This window comes from Argopecten irradians, chromosome 13, assembly GCF_041381155.1.
Source record: "Argopecten irradians isolate NY chromosome 13, Ai_NY, whole genome shotgun sequence".
NCBI lineage: Eukaryota > Metazoa > Mollusca > Bivalvia > Pectinida > Pectinidae > Argopecten > Argopecten irradians.
In genome coordinates this window covers 3035839-3054952 of record NC_091146.1, presented here as the reverse complement: position 1 = coordinate 3054952, position 19114 = coordinate 3035839, and the positions used below count along the sequence as shown (strand labels likewise).

At 35.3% G+C, this 19114-nt stretch overlaps 1 protein-coding gene across 1 annotated transcript; it reads left to right on the top strand.

The window, feature by feature from the left end:
* The first annotated feature begins 4733 nt into the window (after positions 1 to 4733).
* On the top strand, positions 4734 to 12149 carry LOC138306077 (uncharacterized). Its single transcript, XM_069246429.1, has 2 exons — positions 4734 to 4978; positions 10988 to 12149. Exons 1-2 carry the CDS (start codon positions 4803 to 4805, stop codon positions 11721 to 11723), a joined length of 912 nt encoding a protein of 303 aa, XP_069102530.1. The 5' UTR covers positions 4734 to 4802; the 3' UTR covers positions 11724 to 12149.
* Positions 12150 to 19114: the final 6965 nt, after the last annotated feature.

Sequence of the window (19114 nt, the reverse complement as noted above, 5' to 3'; positions counted from 1 at the left end):
AATAATATAATTTATCTATCTTTCTGTACTCAAGGTACATTAATATGTTACCGTGTTTTAAGTTTTACATTTGACATACATTATTATGTTGTGGTTAACATGAGAAAGACTCGCAAGTTTATGTAATATCGGATACAATGCTGATGCTTCACTATTTGTCTCCTCTTGTTCTTTGCTGTCCTTTCTTTCAACATAATGCTTTAGCAAGTTCACATGGTACACTTTCACTTTACCACCAACCTCAACTTTATAGTTCATTTGGTTCACAACTTCCACTATGTTGAATGGCCCCTTCCACTGAAGCAAAAGTTTGTTGTTGTCAGTAGGTAATAACACCAGTACTTTCTGTCCGACTTCAAGTTGCCGATTCCTAGCTTTCTTGTCGTAGTGATGTTTGTGCGATCCTTGTGATTGACGTAAACTCTCTAGCTATCTTGCAGGTTTCTTCTAACCTGTCTCTAAGGTTGAGAACATACTGGTAAGTATTCCTCGTTTCAGACTTCTCGTTAGCCTCATCTGTCCAGATTCCTTTTAACGCCTGCATAGGCCCGCGAACTGTTCTCCCATACAATAGTTCAAACGATGAGAATCCGGTACTCGCTTGTGGGACTTCCCGGTAAGAGAACAATACTGCAGGGATATATCGGTCCCAATCCTTTGGTCGTTCTTGACACATCTTCTTTAACATGCTCTTCAGAACTCCGTTCATCCTCTCACACCAGCCGTTACATTTGGGATTGTAAGGCGTTGTGAATAATTGTTTGACTGACACCAGTCTACACACCTCCTCCATGAGTCCTGAGGTGAACTGTGTCCCTCTGTTACTAAGTATCTCCTTCGGGAAACCAACTCTGCAAAATATTTCCATGAGCGCTTCTGCTATCCTCTCTGTCTCAATCTTTGGTAATGCCGTAGCCTCAGGGTACCTAGTGGCATAATCCACTACTGTCAGTATGTAACGGTTTTTAGTCTCCGATGCCGGATAAATCGGACCAATCAAATACACCGCTACCCGTTGGAATGGTTCCTCAATTAATGGCATTTCTCCTAACGGTACCTTGGTCACCCTGCCCTTCGGAGTTGTCTTTTGGCATATATCGCAAGATCGACAGTAGCGTGTTACATCTCTGTCTTCCAGTCGTATACGTCCCATTATCGCTGTGCTTGAATCTTTCTTACTGTGAATCTCACTCCTAATACAATCATCTGTTACTACCCTGTCCTTCTGTGTAGATTTACAAAGTGCTGCCTTGTTTGTGTCCTTACTCTGACCACCTTTGTTAGGCCTTGATCCTATCTTGCCTCCATCTGAATGATCTCTCGCGATATGACCTTCACCTCCACAAATGAAACAGAGTCGTGTCCTCTGACCTTTCACTTCTGTTGTCTTGTCATTCGCTTTCTGTTGCTGGGGGTTATTATTACGTACTTGATGGTTCGGCTTACTCGAGTTGTATGTGGCCTTGCTAGACTTCCCAATATTTCCTCCATGGGCCTCCATATATTGTTCAGCTAGTCGTGTTAACTCCCGAGCATCCTTTGGTGCTCTCTCCCTGAGGAAAAGTGCCATGCCTGACGAACACGCTTGGATAAACTACTCTCTTATTAGCAGGTCTGTTACAGCCGTGCTACCCCAACTGAGAACGATGCGTGTGTATAAACCCCTACCGCTCTACCGCTGACTTGTGTCGATGTGGACTGAGACCACAATTACATACTTCCGGTTTCAGTACCCACGAATGAAGTCCCTTCAGAAATGTATGTATTTTATGAAAACATGCAGCATGCCCCTGTGAACTTGGTATTTGCCAACAAATTTAATGTAGATGTGTAGTGTATATGTCAAATTAACTGTTATAGTGTAAAATACTGAATTTTCTTATGTTTTTATTGCTCCAGGATCCTGTGTAAAAAGTCCTGTTTTGACCCCAACCCATGACCCGGATGTATATAATTGGCACATGGTGACACTTGATGACAGATATCTTGAGAAAATGCCGGTCATGCTAGGTTGAAACTTTCAGAATTTGTTCCTCGGATATTGACCTTGACCAGGTTAGATGGAAACTTGTCAACGAAATTTTGGGAATTTATTATGAATTTTAACGTTACAATGAAACATATAGCAGAGTTAATTGTGGTCTCGGTCCATGTAATGAATGAGTGAAGCTAGTTATTTATAGACTCGAGTACTGTCGCCAATCCACAGGTAAATCGCGGGCGCTCTGGCTACATTAGCTGTACCAAACACAATCGTTATTGTTACAAATACCGTAAAAACTTGTGTTACTTACATAACACACCAGTGTACTTTGTACTTGTATTTTTTCTTATGGCTTCAAATGCTGAAAAATATCTACTATCGGAATATTTTGCGCATTCAAATTTTGTGGAAAACGATGTCCGGGGAACCACAATTTCAATGTTATAAAGGTGGTAATTACATTCACAATAAATGCTTGACAACTTACACAAAGAAGTGTTGTATTTAGAAGAAATAACATAATATAATTGCACTGTGTTTGTTTTCTTTTAATGGCCACCGTAACTGAAACAGTGAAATATATCTTGGAGAACATGTCAAAAACATTGGCAGTCCGCCGTACTCCGTACACATGTCAATGTCTGGAGATATTACACATGATTAGTTATCAGAACTATTTGAAAATATAATATTCTAGATCTAGTTACTTAAAATTGCCACAATAAGTTATAAGTGTGTTTGAGATCATTAACAAACTTTAAAGAGCAATCAGATAGCAGATACGTTTGGCTTGCAATAATCACATTGTGAGTTAACTCACTACCTGTACGGCACAATTAAGATCCAAGATGATGGCTAATTATATATAACAGTACGGTTAAAAATGACACTAACCTTGTAGCTTGTCAGTTTTGCTGTAATGATATTACAAACCACTTATTTAAAATCCTAAATATAGGACAGTTTAGGACTCGTCTTATAAATCCTACCTGTGTTTTGACTTTTTGCACACGGCCTGCAGCCAGGACATGTTATGGCGGTTCCCTACGTAATGAGCATCGCTAGATCTAGATCTATAAGGAGTTTCATATGCAATTTTACTAGAAATATGAAGATTTGTTAAAATATCTAAAATAAAGAAATACTAGTCAAGTGAATGTTAGTGCAATTTGAAGAATATTTGTTTTGTTTTTAAGTAGATACAGACGCATTGTTGATGATATATAGATCGGTTAAGCTAACTAGCCATTCAGTTTCGTTAAGCTGGATGAGAGGCCCGAGCATAGCATCCAGTACCAATTTACCTGTGGAGTTTGGCGACAGTACTCGAGTCTATAAATAACACAGCGACAGTACACTCATTCAATACATCGATACAAGTCAGCGGTAGAGCGGTAGGGGTTTATATACACGCGTCGTTCTCAGTTGGGGTAGCACGGCTGTAATCCCTCAAACGATTTCGCAATCTCTGACATTTGAGTCCATCTCGTCAGATATCGAGTTAATCTCGCAACAAACTGAAACGCAGTTTCACCTTTATCAGGTTTTACTTCTCTAAACTTCACGCGGAATCCTTCCTCTGTTAGCTCATACCTTCTGAGGAGTGCCTTCTTCAACTCGTCATAATCGTTGATCTGTGTCGATGGCATGCCTGAATAGACCTGAAGTCCCTTTCCGGTAGAGGGCTAAGGCTCACAGCCCAGATGTCAATATTCCAATTCTGTGCCATAGCAAACTTCTCGAAACATTCAAGAAAAACATCCATGTCATCCCTTTGTTCGTCAAACTTTGGTAGCTTGGGTCGCAATGACATTGACCTTGACTCCTCTGTATGTGACCTTGACCTCTCGTTCCTTTCCTGTTCTGCCTTAAGTCTAGCCGTCTCTACATCATTCTCCATTCTAAGCTTTTCGAGCTGAAACTGTCTATTTCTCTCGGCTTCCTCAAGTTCGCGTTTCCTCCTTTTGTTCCTTCTCATTTTCACGCCTCCTTGCTCTTTCCTCTCTTTCTAAGTACTCCCTTTCCTTGGCTGCCACAAACTGCTGTAATTCAGCTTCTTTATAACCAAGCCTCTCCCCAATACTTAACCACTTTTCGTAATCCATGGTATATTTCCAGTCGCTTACACCATATGAGTATGGACAATAAACCACAAATAATCACGGTTATGATGATTCTACTCAAAAATATCCAAATTTCACAAATTCTGGAATTTTGAACACAAACACTTTTGTGCGCTAATCCTAATATCTCTAAAATATCTGTGTATATTACCCGACCTATTCTACCCTGTCTAGAATAACAGTAAATCCACAGTATTTCTATAAATAGACCTGTATACATGTACCCTGTCCAGTATGATAGCTTACAATAGCAACTAACCTACACTCTAGTGCAAAATAACAATTGATAATAATATGCCCAACCTATCCTGACCCTCAGAATAATAGCATAATAAATATTATACAATCCGACCTATTTTGACTGTCTGTTATGATTCTCTAATGCTATCAGCTAGTCTACAGCTACTACTGAGGGTTCATGTCTAACTTCCGGTAGAGAGGTGACATGATACGCCGACTACCTACACCTATACAAATATATCACACTATATATTCTAATGCATAGGTATATAAACATACAACACCTGTAGTCACTTTCATAGTCCAACAATTTACCCATGAAAAATATCCCGGAACGAGCCCCCAAGTTGTCAGGAGAAAAATGATCTAGATAAATATCTAGAATAGGAGATTTCAGAAAAGATGGCGTGACGTCACAGAAAGTTTACATCCGGGTCCTCAAAGGTACAACCGCAATGGCGACAGATGTAAACACTACCAAACACTTCGCTACTTTCGACGAAGATGACATACCCGGAGCGTCGCTTAGGGGAAAACAACCAGAACATCTTACAAAAGCAGCTCTTTTACAATGGCTACGTTGCAGAAGTGGAGCAAGTTTAAAAGGAAAAAAGGCAGAATTAGTGGAAAGGTAGGCCCGACTTGCAGGTGTATACTGCAGTACACGTGTGTACCGCGTGTATATCACTTATGCATTATAATCGTCCATAATAATCGGAAAATATGTGTTTTCCTGTAAGAATAATATGTTTCAAAAAGAAAGGTATTTACGAGAATATTCTGGATAGCAAGTCTGGTATTGAAATCAGTTCATTAGAATACGTTTTTTAAAGTAGGTAGCGGCTCGGCCCGTCCATTTTTTTACAGTCCCATAGGCTATAATGGCTGACGACCATTTCTCGCCTAGTACCCATTCTCGACATCGCATGTGTATTTGGATGGCTACACACGAATTTTCGTGAATAAAATACATCTTCTGATCGAAGATGTTCCATAATAAAATCTTGCTTGAAAAGTCAGGGAAGTATAGGCCTAGGCCTTTTGTACTCGTGCAATTATATAGGCCTATGGCGAGAATGGATTCTCAAGGCATTATGGCCGCAATTCGACTGCAGACTACACACAAACACACACACATATAACATATATTGTCAAACGAAAACATGTTTGACAGCTTAAATAACACCGCAAAAAAAATCAGTCTAGTCGCAGATAATCTAGCCTTAGGTCCTAGGAGGATTAAGGGGCGCCCGCAGATACATAGTTAGTATTTTTATTCATGCTTGGTTAAAAATCTGGTTACAAATGACATTAAATTTAATACCAAGAATCAGCCTGGAAAAGTGTTTGATATATAGATATATAATGACCTTAAGTCTGACATGTAATTATTTTGCCATAATTTAGGTCTTATAATTGAACTGATATGCACAACAAGCATGTACACCAAGCATGTACACATGTAAAAAAAAATTACAATGACCAGTCCGTGAAAAGATTTTCAAAAAGTACTCCTATATATACTACATGTCGCATGTAACAAAGCTCTTATTTCATATTATTTTAATGTATGAACTTGAAGGGACAGGTATAAGTATACAGGTGAATTAAACTGGTATATTTATTACATGTAATTTTCATTTACATTATATTATATCCTTAAGTTTAATATAATCTTTATATTTAGATAATCACATGAATTTCAATCCTATCATAAGATGATTTTGATTACATTGATAAATGAATTTAATTCATTTCAAATATTAAATTAGGCCAAACAATATATATTGTGTTTCTTTGATATTTAGGCCAAACAATATATATATATACTTGTTTTTGGTAACATCCTTTAAAATTGAAGTGTAGGAAGGGATTAGTTTTCCTCGCATCATCCCAATTTCTTGAAGCAAAAAACTGAAATGGACTATTCAACCTTATATAAAACTATTGATTTGATTCCTAGGGGATTATTGGTGTCTTAGATTTACAGAATTTGTACCAAAATTTGTGATTTTGTGCAAATAACAAAAATTAAGGTTGTTACTTATATATCAAGATGAATTTGCACTAAATGAAGAAATATTGCTTTTCACATTTTAAAGTACCTGGCAATTTAAATCATGTCAATATTAATCCCTGGGGGGGGGGATGGAGGTTTGGGGGAGGTCATATATATTTCTACAGTTATACATACAGACCTAATCCACTTTTCCATTTTATAACAGACTCCATACTTTCTAGTTACACAATACTCAATTTTTAGTCAGGCATGCCTTAGGCATTGCCTGACTATAGGCATAGCGACCATTTGAGAAAAATACTTTCACTGCCTTTTACTACCTTCAGTGAAATCAATGCGCTGCTGAAGATAGTCCCTGGCTTTTCAGTGATTTCGAAGCTGTATTTTATAGTCAGCATCATTCAATGCGGAAGAAAAATGTATGAAAATCAAAATGAAAGTTTTAGGTAGAAGTTATTTTTTCTTTGATTTGTCTTTATCAAAGATATGCCAAATATCCGTGCTTTTTCAGATAAGAAATGGCTGATCAATTTCCCTCCCTGAAATAAAACCATATACTGGTAATTGTTTTCGCTTTTCCGCCAATGGAGCCTGTGAATAGCTTAGACAACGGCTTCAGATTAATGCGCCTCGTGTACTGTTACATTGGAGGCCAAGTGACAAACGCACATGCTTGTGTGTATTGTTTTACTTATTCCGGTGTACCTGTTTACACTGGTTCCTATCCAGTTTAACATTCCTGGAGCTTTAAGTTGCTGATAAAATTTGGTTGGTGACAAATGTCTTTTTCAGACTTTGTAGACAACATGAGGCATAGCACATTTTTTTAGCATAAGTGTAGTAAATGTTAACAAATTTTAAAATTCTAAATGTAAAACCTGTAATGAATTTATGTTTGGTTTGATTGACATTACTTTGAATCTTTGAATGATCAATAGATAAAATAGTTATAACACAGAAAGACGTCTATAATCATGACTCATGAGTGTGACCTATTTTTCTGAAATTGTCGCATAACAATAACAAGAGGCCCAAGGGCCTTACCGGTCACCTGAGTTCTGATGCATAAATAAAGAACAAAGTGCAAAAAAAAAAAAAATAGAAAATATCTAAGACATAAACTCCCCGCCGCCATATGAAACTAGCACACTGAAAGGTGAGAAAGCAAGGGCAAATTCATCTTGTGGCAATTTATATATTGATCCAATTATTATGGAACCTATACACCTAAAATAAGTTGACTCCTTGTAATATTTTGACGCACGACGACGGACAACAGACGACAAGAATAGGTCAACTGAGACTTCGTCTCAGGTGACCTAAAAACGACATTCAGGAGAAACAACAAACAAAATATGGTCATTGTTAGTACATTAAATTTAAATAATACTTAATATTTAAATATTATCATAGGACCAAAGAAATTGATATCTGAGATGAGTGCGAAACTTACTGATCTTGCATTTTCGAATTTTCAAAATTAGGTCAGTGTGACCTACTTTTCTACATATTGTAATAGAACAATAAGAATTGATATCTGGGATGAACAAAACACACCGAACATGAATTTGGTAAAATTAGGTCAGTGTGACCTACTTTTCTACATATTGTGATAGAACAATAAGAATTGATATCTGGGATGACCAAAACACACCGAACATGAATTTTGTAAAATTAGGTCAGTGTGACCTACTTTTCTACATATTGTGATAGAACAATAAGAATTGATAACTGGGATGACCAAAACACAACGAACATGAATTTTGTAAAATTAGGTCAGTGTGACCTACTTTTTTAAAAATTACCACAGGACAATGAAAATTGACATTTAGGGTGACCAATAGATGGTGAAGGGGAATTTTGCAAAATTAGGTCAGTGTGACCTAATTTTCTATATATTGTTATAGAACAATAAGAATTGATATCTGGGATGACCAAAACATACCGAACAAGAATTTTGTAAAATTAGATCAGTGTGACCTACTTTCCTAAATATTGTGAAAAACAATAAGAATTGACATCTAGGATGAATCAGTAGATGATTTATTATGGATACTTCTAGTGTAGAAATCAGTAGATGATTTATGATGGATTCTTAATGTGTAGAAATCAGTAGATGATTTATGATGGATTCTTAATGTGTAGAAATCAGTAGATGATTTATGATGGATTCTTAATGTGTAGAAATCAGTAGATGATTTATGATGGATACTTCTAGTGTAGAAATCAGCAGATGATTTATGATGGATACTTCTAGTGTAGAAATCAGTAGATGATTTATGATGGATACTTCTAGTGTAGAAATCAGCAGATGATTTATGATGGATACTTCTAGTGTAGAAATCAGCAGATGATTTATGATGGATACTTCTAGTGTAGAAATCAGTAGATGATTTATGTTAGTATAGAAGTTAATAGAAGAAAGTGTTGAAATCAATCAGTAGATGATTTATGTTTGACAAATAATGCGTAGAAATCATTAGATGTTGGATACTACAAGTATTGAAGTCAGTACATGATTTATAATAGATAATATCAGTGTTGAAATCGATAGATGATTTAAAATGGATACTGCATGTGTAGTAACTAGTATATCAGAGATGCATTGTTATGTTTAACATTTAATAGAATTTTACAGTTAAACAGATATGGTTTCCTTATGCAAAATAAGATTTTTGTGTTATTTTCAATTTGTAAAATTACAAGTAAAACATATATTAATCACTGGATATTAACTTCTGTTGAATGGCAGAAAAAATATACATTTTTAAAAATTTTCATTGTTCTCAAAAAGCTGGAACATACCCAGTTTTTGCATCACCGCACTCTCTTGAGCTGTAGGAATTTACAGATCTTTTTTTTATTTGCAATTGTTACCTCAATTTAACATAACTAGCAATGTGTTGTCAATAACATTCCAATGAACATGTAAAATAGCCTCACTGACATGATAACAAAATGTATGTTGAACTTTTTTCTTAGCTTTAATGATTTTATTTCATCGCAAGATGATTCAGCAATAACAGTGAAATCTTAAAATTCATTTTGTATTACATTATACAAATGTGTTTCATGATGATAATCTGCTTAAATGTTCCACGACAATACAGTATCTTTTTCAAATTTTGTAATAAAACTATTAGTGTAAATAATAGTGTTAATTGTTCATTAAATACTTGCATGTACATTCCATAAAGTTACCTCTATCACAACTGCAGTGAATGCTACAATATATAATGAAACATTGTGTGATTGATACAAGAAGTTAACCGTTATTGTCACAAATTTTGACCACCACATGACCTGATAAAAACAGCAATGAAAATCTCTAATTCTCCATCAGCTATTACTGTGCCTATGGGAATTCTTATTTGTAAAGGATATTAAATGAACAGTACCCCGTATTTGATATTGAATGATATCAAAGATATTTTATTAACACTCGGCATATTGTTTTAGTATAAGATAATCAAATGTGAAAAGAACACTATTGAATGATTTTGTTGACTTGTCTGACTACATTGATAAAAGCATGAGGAAATTAAAAGTATTACCGTAGTACATTACCTATTAATGCTACGTGTATATATGACCTATATCGCTAGGCATGCCTGACTATGAGTACTTTCAGTACTTTGATTCTATTATTTATCTCTAAAACTTACTAACTGTGGTTTCAATCATTAGCATGGAATGCTGGAATAAATTGTAAGCTGATAGCACCCTGAATGAGTGATATATAAATTACCCCCGCGCACACACATACACACTCATGTATCGAGTTATCAGACTATTCATCCATGTGTCTGGTGTTTGTTCACAAATTTTGTAAGATAATTAACCCCATGTGGTCTATATTTTTTGCAATCTTGGATTTTAACTATGAAAAAAGTAAACTTTTGCATTTAACATATTAATGCTAACATTATAAAGCAAAGTTGTTAAAAACTATAAACAATGTGAGTCGTGGTGGCTGAGTGGTTAGGATGTCTTGAAATGTTACCATAAGCCCTCCACTTCGCGAGTTCGAATCCCACATGGGGCAGTTGCCAGCGCTGATCGCTGGTTGGTAGTTTTTCTCCGGATACTCCGGCTTTCCTCCAGCCGACAAACCTGGCACGTCCTTATATTATATTACATGACGCTGGCTGTTAATAGGACGTTAAACTAATAAACCCAAACCCATAAATAATGAGTTAATTAAAAGGATTCAATGTCATACATTAAAGGTCAAGGTTAAATTTAGAGTTATGAGCATTATAATATAATATCTTCCATCGAAAGCAATGAAAATAAACAAAGGCTCTGACAATATAGGTCAGTAACATTGCATCAGGTCAAGGCTCAAGGTCATTTAGCCAGATCTGAAGTCAAGTATTCCATTTCTGATTTCAAAAAGACAAACTTTTTTTTTCTTCACATTATGCTTTAAGTGAAGAGCTTTTTGTGATATAAACAGGGAGTTTGATACAGTAGAATCTGATATGATGCCATATCCCTGAAAGACAATTTTGTTCTTTGCCCCTTTGGTGCTTTGTATAAATATATAAATAAGTTTGACTGTAGTACATTATAATTTCTTTTTAAGTTTTAATAAAAATAAATGTTTATATTTTCCAGGGTAAAGTTCTACATCCAGCATGGTTGGGACACCAAATACCTTGTGCATCCAGATAGACACAATAAGAAAATATACAGCCAAGCTACCATTGAGAACAACAGCTCATTTTTGGAATCTCATCCACCACCTGCAGGATATACTTCCTACCTTGATGGCGTTCCATTCATAGATGACGGTGACATCCATCAGTACTTCTTGGTAAAATGTGATGACAACAGCGCTACTGCCAAAAAACACAGAGACACTGGATGGACTTTCTTTAAGTCTGGTAAAGTGATATCATCAGAATTCAAGATGGACATTGATGACAGCGTTCTACTGCTTAGAGGAAATGTAGAAGCATCATTTGACAGAGGGATTATAACAGGCAAGACAAAGAAACATTACTTCACTTATGTTTGCTGTGATAAACATTCAGGGACAATACTAGGTGGTCGATGCTTTTGCAAAGCTGGCCTAGGTGGGTACTGCAAACATGTTGCAGCAGTTTTGTTCCACGTAATGGACAGTCAACGACAAGGCTATAAATTTACACCAAAAGGAGGATCAAAGACGTCAAATTTACAAACATGGCATCAACCAAAAGTAAAAGGACGGACATGCATCAGGTTTTCAGACTTAGCATTTGAGTCTTTCAATTTTGAAAGAGAGAATGACTGCTCTACAATTAAGAAACAGAAGACAGACTATAAAAATCTGTCATCGTGTCCTGATGAAAGATTTGTGTGTTCATGAGGAGGAAATTGAAACATTTTCTAGTTACTTATCTGCCCTTGGAGTAGCAGAACAATTTACAGAAATCCTGAATGCCAATTGTCATCAGCCTGCTTATCAGTGTCCAACACAAAGTACAGAAACACAACATGCAGTAGAAGAGAAGCGCTCTGATCATGTGAAAACACGTTTCAATCTTGAACATTCTGTCTCGCCAGATCAGCACATGTTTTATGAAAGGAATGTTTGTGTTAAAGACATATCCCATCAAATGGACATTTCAACTAAAACAAAGGGCCAGGCAAAGACAAAGAAATGGATGGAAGAGAGGTGTAAGAGAATTACTGCATCAAACTTCAAAAAAGTGTGCAATCGAAGGAAATATCCCTGTGAGAAGTTTGTCACCAGTTTGTCGAAGCCAAAACAGTTCCAGTCAGCGCATACTGCATGGGGGGACATCAAGCAGAAGGTGTGGCATTGGCGCAGTACAAAAGTGAGAAGACTAGAGAAGGATTTACTGTTGTCACGCAAGATTTAGGTCTGGTTGTCAATCCTCAGTTCCCCTATTTGGGTGCATCACCAGATGCTTTCGTTTCTTTGACTTCTAAGACAGGCACAGAGTTCCAAGGCTTGGTGGAAGTGAAATCATTATCTAAATATTCTGACATCACACCGGAGCAGGCATCATGTATGCCCGACAGTTTTTATGACTTTGATGATGGCCAGTTGAAAATTAAGGAGGACCATTCCTACTATTACCAAATCCAAGGACAACTTGCTGTGTGTGATGTGGAGTGGTGTGACTTGGTTGTGTGGACTCCTGTTGGAATGGCTATTCAGAGAGTAATGCGTAACAGAACATTTTGGTCATCAGTTTTCCCCAAACTGACATCTTTTTATTTCGAATACATGTTGCCTTTGCTGGCAAGGAATGAAGATTGAATGCCATTTTGAATTGTTAAATGTACATGTGTATAAAGAACTGTGATTTATGTAGACTGGCTACTGTATGTACCATAGTTCTTTTGAACATTTACACATACAAAACAATAGAAGTGTTCAGAATGAATTTCATATACTATGAAGATAAGTTAAGATTTTCTTTTCTTTTAATGTAAGTTCTTATATAAGAAATTCAGCATGATATTTATTTAAGGACTTTATACATAAATAATGAAAAATAATTACATAACCATTAACCATATGCATAATCTTACAAGATTGTGTCATGGTGCAGTTTTTGGCGAGGGTCACCTCGCCATTGTGATCGTGGTTGCAAAATTCTCTTACAGTCAATTTCCTCAATATGATTGGCTAAGAACTTGCTCGCAGATACTAGCGCTCCTAGCGGCAGTGTATTCAACAACTTTGATTTTACCGGGAATTTTAAATAGCAAATTTTGAATATGAAAGTTACTGAAATAAGCGTATCTGTAATGTTGAAATAGGAATAGTAGATTACTGCTTTCATATCCTTAACATATACATCATCCAAATGATCTTAGGTTGGAAATCTTCGCTTGAATTGTGTACAATGTATCTAGACTTTTCGTCCCGAAAATGTTGTTTTCAATACATGAAGACGTTTCGTCCCGAAAATGTTTCGCTTCGCCCCATGCGTTTAGTCCCTACTAATGACAATTATCCCGCAACGGAAAAAATGAAATCTATATTTCACCTCAAACATTAAAATTGTTACAATAATGATTTTTGCACTTTGAATCACATTAGTTCGGGAGCAAATATATTTCAGGACGATATGGAGATTTGTTTATCACGGCTGCGTTATGCCACATGTACGTGTAAATCCACAATGGAAGAAAGACAACTCTAACAAAATTTTGGACAAACTTGGACTACCGATAAAATAGCACGTGACAGACGGTGAACATTTTGTAAATGTCCAAGGTGGCGTAATCTTAAAACTAACGGCAGTTAATAAGGTATGAATATTTACCACATCCATTATTATCGATAATTTTATAAGCACATGTATAAATATCAGATTATATCTATATACTAAAGCACGTTCAGAGATTACCACTAAACCATACTTTTAAAACATTTTAGTTATTTTCACCACAGGAGCTTGACGTTCTGATCATATACATACAGCATATTCATTAAACTAGGTAATACGAAGTATAAATTTTTGGCCGAATGACATAAATCATATGTGGAATGTTCATATAACTCGAAGTGATATTTTTTGGACTACTAGTACTAGATCGACGAAAATGCCGATTTCTTCTTCATAATTCTTCCGTAAAACGGCACTTAAAAAGCTGTTTCAATCTGTAACAAATGTAGAGAAAACTGTTAATTGTTTAGCAATTATCCTGAGTTATATTTTACCAACAAGCATCACAGATTAGCAATTAAAACTTACATAAACATATTCCCGACTCTCACTTGCATTGTGTGATCACTCGAGCGGAACTAATCTCTACCACCTGACACAGTCTTTCAAATGCCCACATGATCACTGTTTTTAGTGCGATTACATCTTAGGGTGTGAACAATGTTAGTTTTTTTAACTTTTTACTCAACAAAATAGACTTTACGCACCATCATTTTCTGTATAACTTATTAATTTACCACTGTACCCATGCATACGTGTGCATTTATACTTCTTTGTGCACATTATATAACAACGGCAATAGACTGTATATTACAATCAATTTATGAAGGACAAAAACTCTTACATGTAAGAACAGGAGGACTGAAGAACAGCGGGAATTAAACTTCAATGATATTTCCTCTATGCTGGTATTGCTATTTATGATTAAAATGTTTAATTATATGATATTAGCCTTTTCAGTAATTACTCTGTTAATACATTTATTGTTTCCTTATGTTTACAGAATGTCAGCATGCATGTATCATTTCAACTGGAAACAGTCTAGGAGAAGAATTGTGTGAACAAAAAGAAGTAATTTTCAACTGTGGAAGCTTAATATTGTAATGATTTTCAATCCGAAAATAATTACTATCATCATCTTCAAATTCCTTATTGTGAATTTAACTGTAATATGATTTAAGCATATACCTGATATTTGTTAATATTCTATGACATGTACATGCTTGAAATGAAATGAATAAATAAAAGATTATTTAAATTTAAAACACAATATGACATTAGCTGTTAATACTTTTTGTCAAAAACATATTAAGCTTATCGTTCATAACACACTAATCATCACCTTCGAGACAATTTAATGAATATCAATTAAACATTATTTGTATAACACAGGTCGTCTTATGTTTTCCCCGCCTTGACTATCAATGTTCCCTGATCACTCTGAAAGTATTGATTTTACCTTTTTTTTCGGTCACCACATGAACTGCCTTTAAATCAATCACACCAATGAAACATACATTTACTGCATTCATTATAACACTGTAAGGCAATTCTGCAAGATCAGCGAACATTATTGATTTACCTTGAATATCTACATGCATGGTACCATATGTAACAGGAGAGGAGAAAATGTAGCGGCAAGACCGGGATTCGATCCCGGGACTCTCCGAACATTAGCTGAGTGCTCTACCGACTGAACTACCTGGTCATCGATAATCGACCCAGTCCAGTCCCGCTACACTCCTCCCTCTTTTTTTGAATACATACGAGACCCTTTAAAACACCACAACCGTTGGTTATTTAGTTGGGTGCCAATTTTGTAACAGGAGAGAAGAAAATGTAGTTCTTCCGACTGAGCTACCTGATCGCCGATAATCAACCCAGTCTGATCCCGCAACAAATATTTATCTGGTTATTTTATCTCCCTTCCTTTTTTCAATCTACCTTTATGACTTAGAATCTTACCTGGTGGAAAAGAATATTTTGTCTTACAAATCTTGACAAATTATGCACACTGTGATTGTTGCAAGCTAAACTACGTATCCGCTAGCTGGTTGCTGTTGATTGTTAATGATCTCAAACACACTAATTACTTATTGTGCCAATTTAAGTAAATATATTCTACTCTTTTCAAATATTCCTGATTACTATTCATGTGTAATATCTCAAAACATTGACATGTGCACGGAGTACGGCGGACCAGACCGCCAATGTTTTGGACATCTGCTAGATATTTCAGTTTCAGGTTACGGTGACCAATAAAAGAAAACAAACACAATGCGGTTTTCATATGTTATTTCTTCTAAATACAACACTTTTTGTGCAAGTTGTCAAGCATTTATGGGGAATATTTTGCATTGAAATTGTCACCTTCATACATCGGTTTTGGGACTCCCTGGACATTGTTTTCCCCATTTTGTTGATGCGCAAAATATACTGATAGTAGATTTTTTAAGCATTTTCAGCCCTAAAAATTACCTGCGCAAAATTAAACCAGTTTTTACGGTATAATGATATTGGAATGTATCCCAAACTTTTTATCATACTATTTGCCAATAACACTGTTATGATATCAGAAATATCTGATGGTCTACAACAAGTGTTACATGAATTTTAACAATATTGCATAACATGGAAATTAGAACTTAATATCAGAAAGATAAAAATTGTGATATTCTCAAGACGTAAATCGGTACCACAACACCAGTTGATGTTATGGAATACAGAATTAGATTTATAAGAATTGTTTACATATCTAGGTACAGACAATAATGTTAGTGGTAGCGTTTTTAAAGAAAGGGGAAAAACCTGCTGAACAAACAATTAAATCGGTGTTTGTTGTTTATAAGAAATAAAGGAATGTATCTCTTCCTGTTCATCTTAAACTGAAAATATTTGATTCACTTGTAATGACAGTTTTATTTTACTCATCAGAGGTATGGGGATTTGAAAATAAAAAATGTTGTAGAAAAATTCATTTGTAATTTTGTAAAACGATCCTGAAGTTAAGAAAGTGTACAAACAATTTCATGGTCTATGGTGAGCTAACAAGTTATCCGGTTTGAATTGAAGTTCGGATACAATGTATATCAATCAACTTGCTGTTTTACAAAAGAATAATTACAAAACTTGTTAAAAGTATACCAATTGACCAATTTATTCAAAAATCACATGGTGATATTGATAAGTCTTCTAGAGGACAGATATATTCCATATTTAAGACATTTTGGCATAGAAAAGTATGCCCCTTGTCTTTCTCTGCTGCAAAACAATACTTGTTAACTGATACTGTGGTCCCAGGAACTTGATGACAATAGTCATTAAGAATGGATATTTTCATTAACATCAAATTAACAAGGAAAATGCTAAAGGTGTTATAAAATCATTTGACATATAACATCATAGGAAATATTAGAATGGGCTTCCAAGATTTTAGTATGTGTCTCTTATTTTACACCTTGGTGTCCAAGGAATCCTCAAAAGTCCAAACTGGAAGGAACACCAGCCAAATTTATTTCTTATTGTACAAAACTACAGTAGTATTGACCTTAGAAATATATTCCTCCTAATATCGAGACCGAGCCATTTAGTACTTTCAGTACTTTGATTTTTTCTTTTAGTGACACTCTGGGTTGTTTTGAGTTTGAAATCCAGTGATCTGGTACTGATAGATGTTTTGTGGCTTTTCTCTGGTTCTCCTGCTTTCAATTCTTTCATCATCAACCTCAAGCTCGAGCTTCCATATACATGTATATAAGCATGGCCTGACCTAAATGACACCAATGTGTTTATATAATAGGTTATAAAAAATATATACTAGCAGATATAGCTTATAAATATTTACTGGTAAGCCAAATAAAATAAATGTGGAAGCTTAAACAATGGTTTCATTACATGAAGGTATACCATCCTTGCATATTACAGAGTTATGCCCTTGCAGGTATAAGTTTCAATATATTATGTTTGTCACATCATTATTTTGATAGCAAAAATTCCATCATTTTGCACTGAAAAATGTGTTGTTGCACTCATACAAACATGACATAACAATCTTAACCAATCCACAAGGGCAGATAACTCTGTAATATGCAAATACAGAATACATGGTTTTAAAACAAACAAGAAAATGAAAGTATATAGGCATGAATTATTTTATTGTTAATATCGAACAGTCAACAAACATAAGATTATTATAAGTTTAGAATTCTATCATAAATAATTGCACCAAACTTGCAAGTAAAATACTAAAATATAAACATATATATAAATACTAAACTATTTAATGTCAGATGACATTTCTCCAAATAACCCAAGGTTATTATATTCTGGTCTTCCAAGAATTACTACTATATAGTACATCTTAGTTTATATTGTGATTTCATCTATTTATTTCATATGTATCATTAAATGATGTTGTGTAATTCATGATCATTATCAGATGTAATAATATAAATATAAATATATTAAAATGTCATGTGATACTTCATATTTAAAAGCAATGTGGAAAGGTTGCAGTTTAGCAAGAATCAAGAATTGTATGGTTACCTTTGTGACATGATCAATAAACAAACACTTAATTGCATGTTATAGTCCCTGGGATCCGTTGTATATCTATGATTATAATGGGGGAAAATGGATATCTCCACCATGTGCCATTTAGTCCACAGGTATACTCCATGACATGTACAAAGTTTCAAATAGAATTATTCCAATCAGAAGGAATCACTGTAGGTATCAAGCTTGATATAAATCCAAAAAATGTAAAATTAGTGTCATCACAATCAAGACTTTCGTGCTGGAAAAAAATGAGTTTTTTTTTTTTTTTTTTTTTTTTTTTTTTTTTTTTTTTTTTTTTTTTTTAAAAAAATGGCACCATATTTTATCCACAATACGTCAATTCAGCAGCTTCTCCATTGTTTATATGGAAAATTTTCCTGCAGAATCCGGAAATTTTTTATTCTCTCTATGGCCCTTTCAACATGTATGCGTAACCTGGCGATTCGTACTGGTGGAGGTTTCTTGTTGAATACTCATTTGATGCACACCTCGCAGTATAGGAGGGTGGTCCACCCGTACATTAAGAGGATCCAACAAGTCTTGGATCTCAAACCCTTTGTCTGCCATGATGTGGGTCGTCCTCCTGAATTAGATTCAATAACCCACAGTCCTTGGTGATCATATCATAATCTGTTGCTGAACCCGCATACAAGTCTGATACAAAGGTTACAGGACCATGCGGTGCAATAGCTACAAGACCTTTAGCAGTGTGGTGGTTTTTGTAGGTACTAAATAGCACTGTCTTTTAAGACCAAGTTGGAGGAAGGCTGCTGTATGAAGATTTCAGTACAGTCAATAATACATCTTGTGTTACTGTAACCCAGGTCTTGGAAGGTTTGTGGCAAACGACGAGTGATGAGACTCCTTGGCGCCCAGATTGGAAGCTGAGTAAGCACATGTCCCATGTGTTTGATCCATTTGCTGATGATGTCGCTGACAGTTGATGTGGAAATTTCAAAACGATGAGCCAAGTCAACTTCTCTGTGACCTTGTC

What these genes read in the sequence shown, in the direction of transcription:
- LOC138306077 (XM_069246429.1), top strand. Translation starts at nt 4,803, where the DNA reads ATGGCGACAGATGTAAACACTACCAAACACTTCGCTACTTTCGACGAA. An exon ending in AAGGCAGAATTAGTGGAAAG is followed by an intron (nt 4,979 to 10,987) that starts GTAGGCCCGACT and finishes TATATTTTCCAG; the next exon opens with GGTAAAGTTCTACATCCAGC.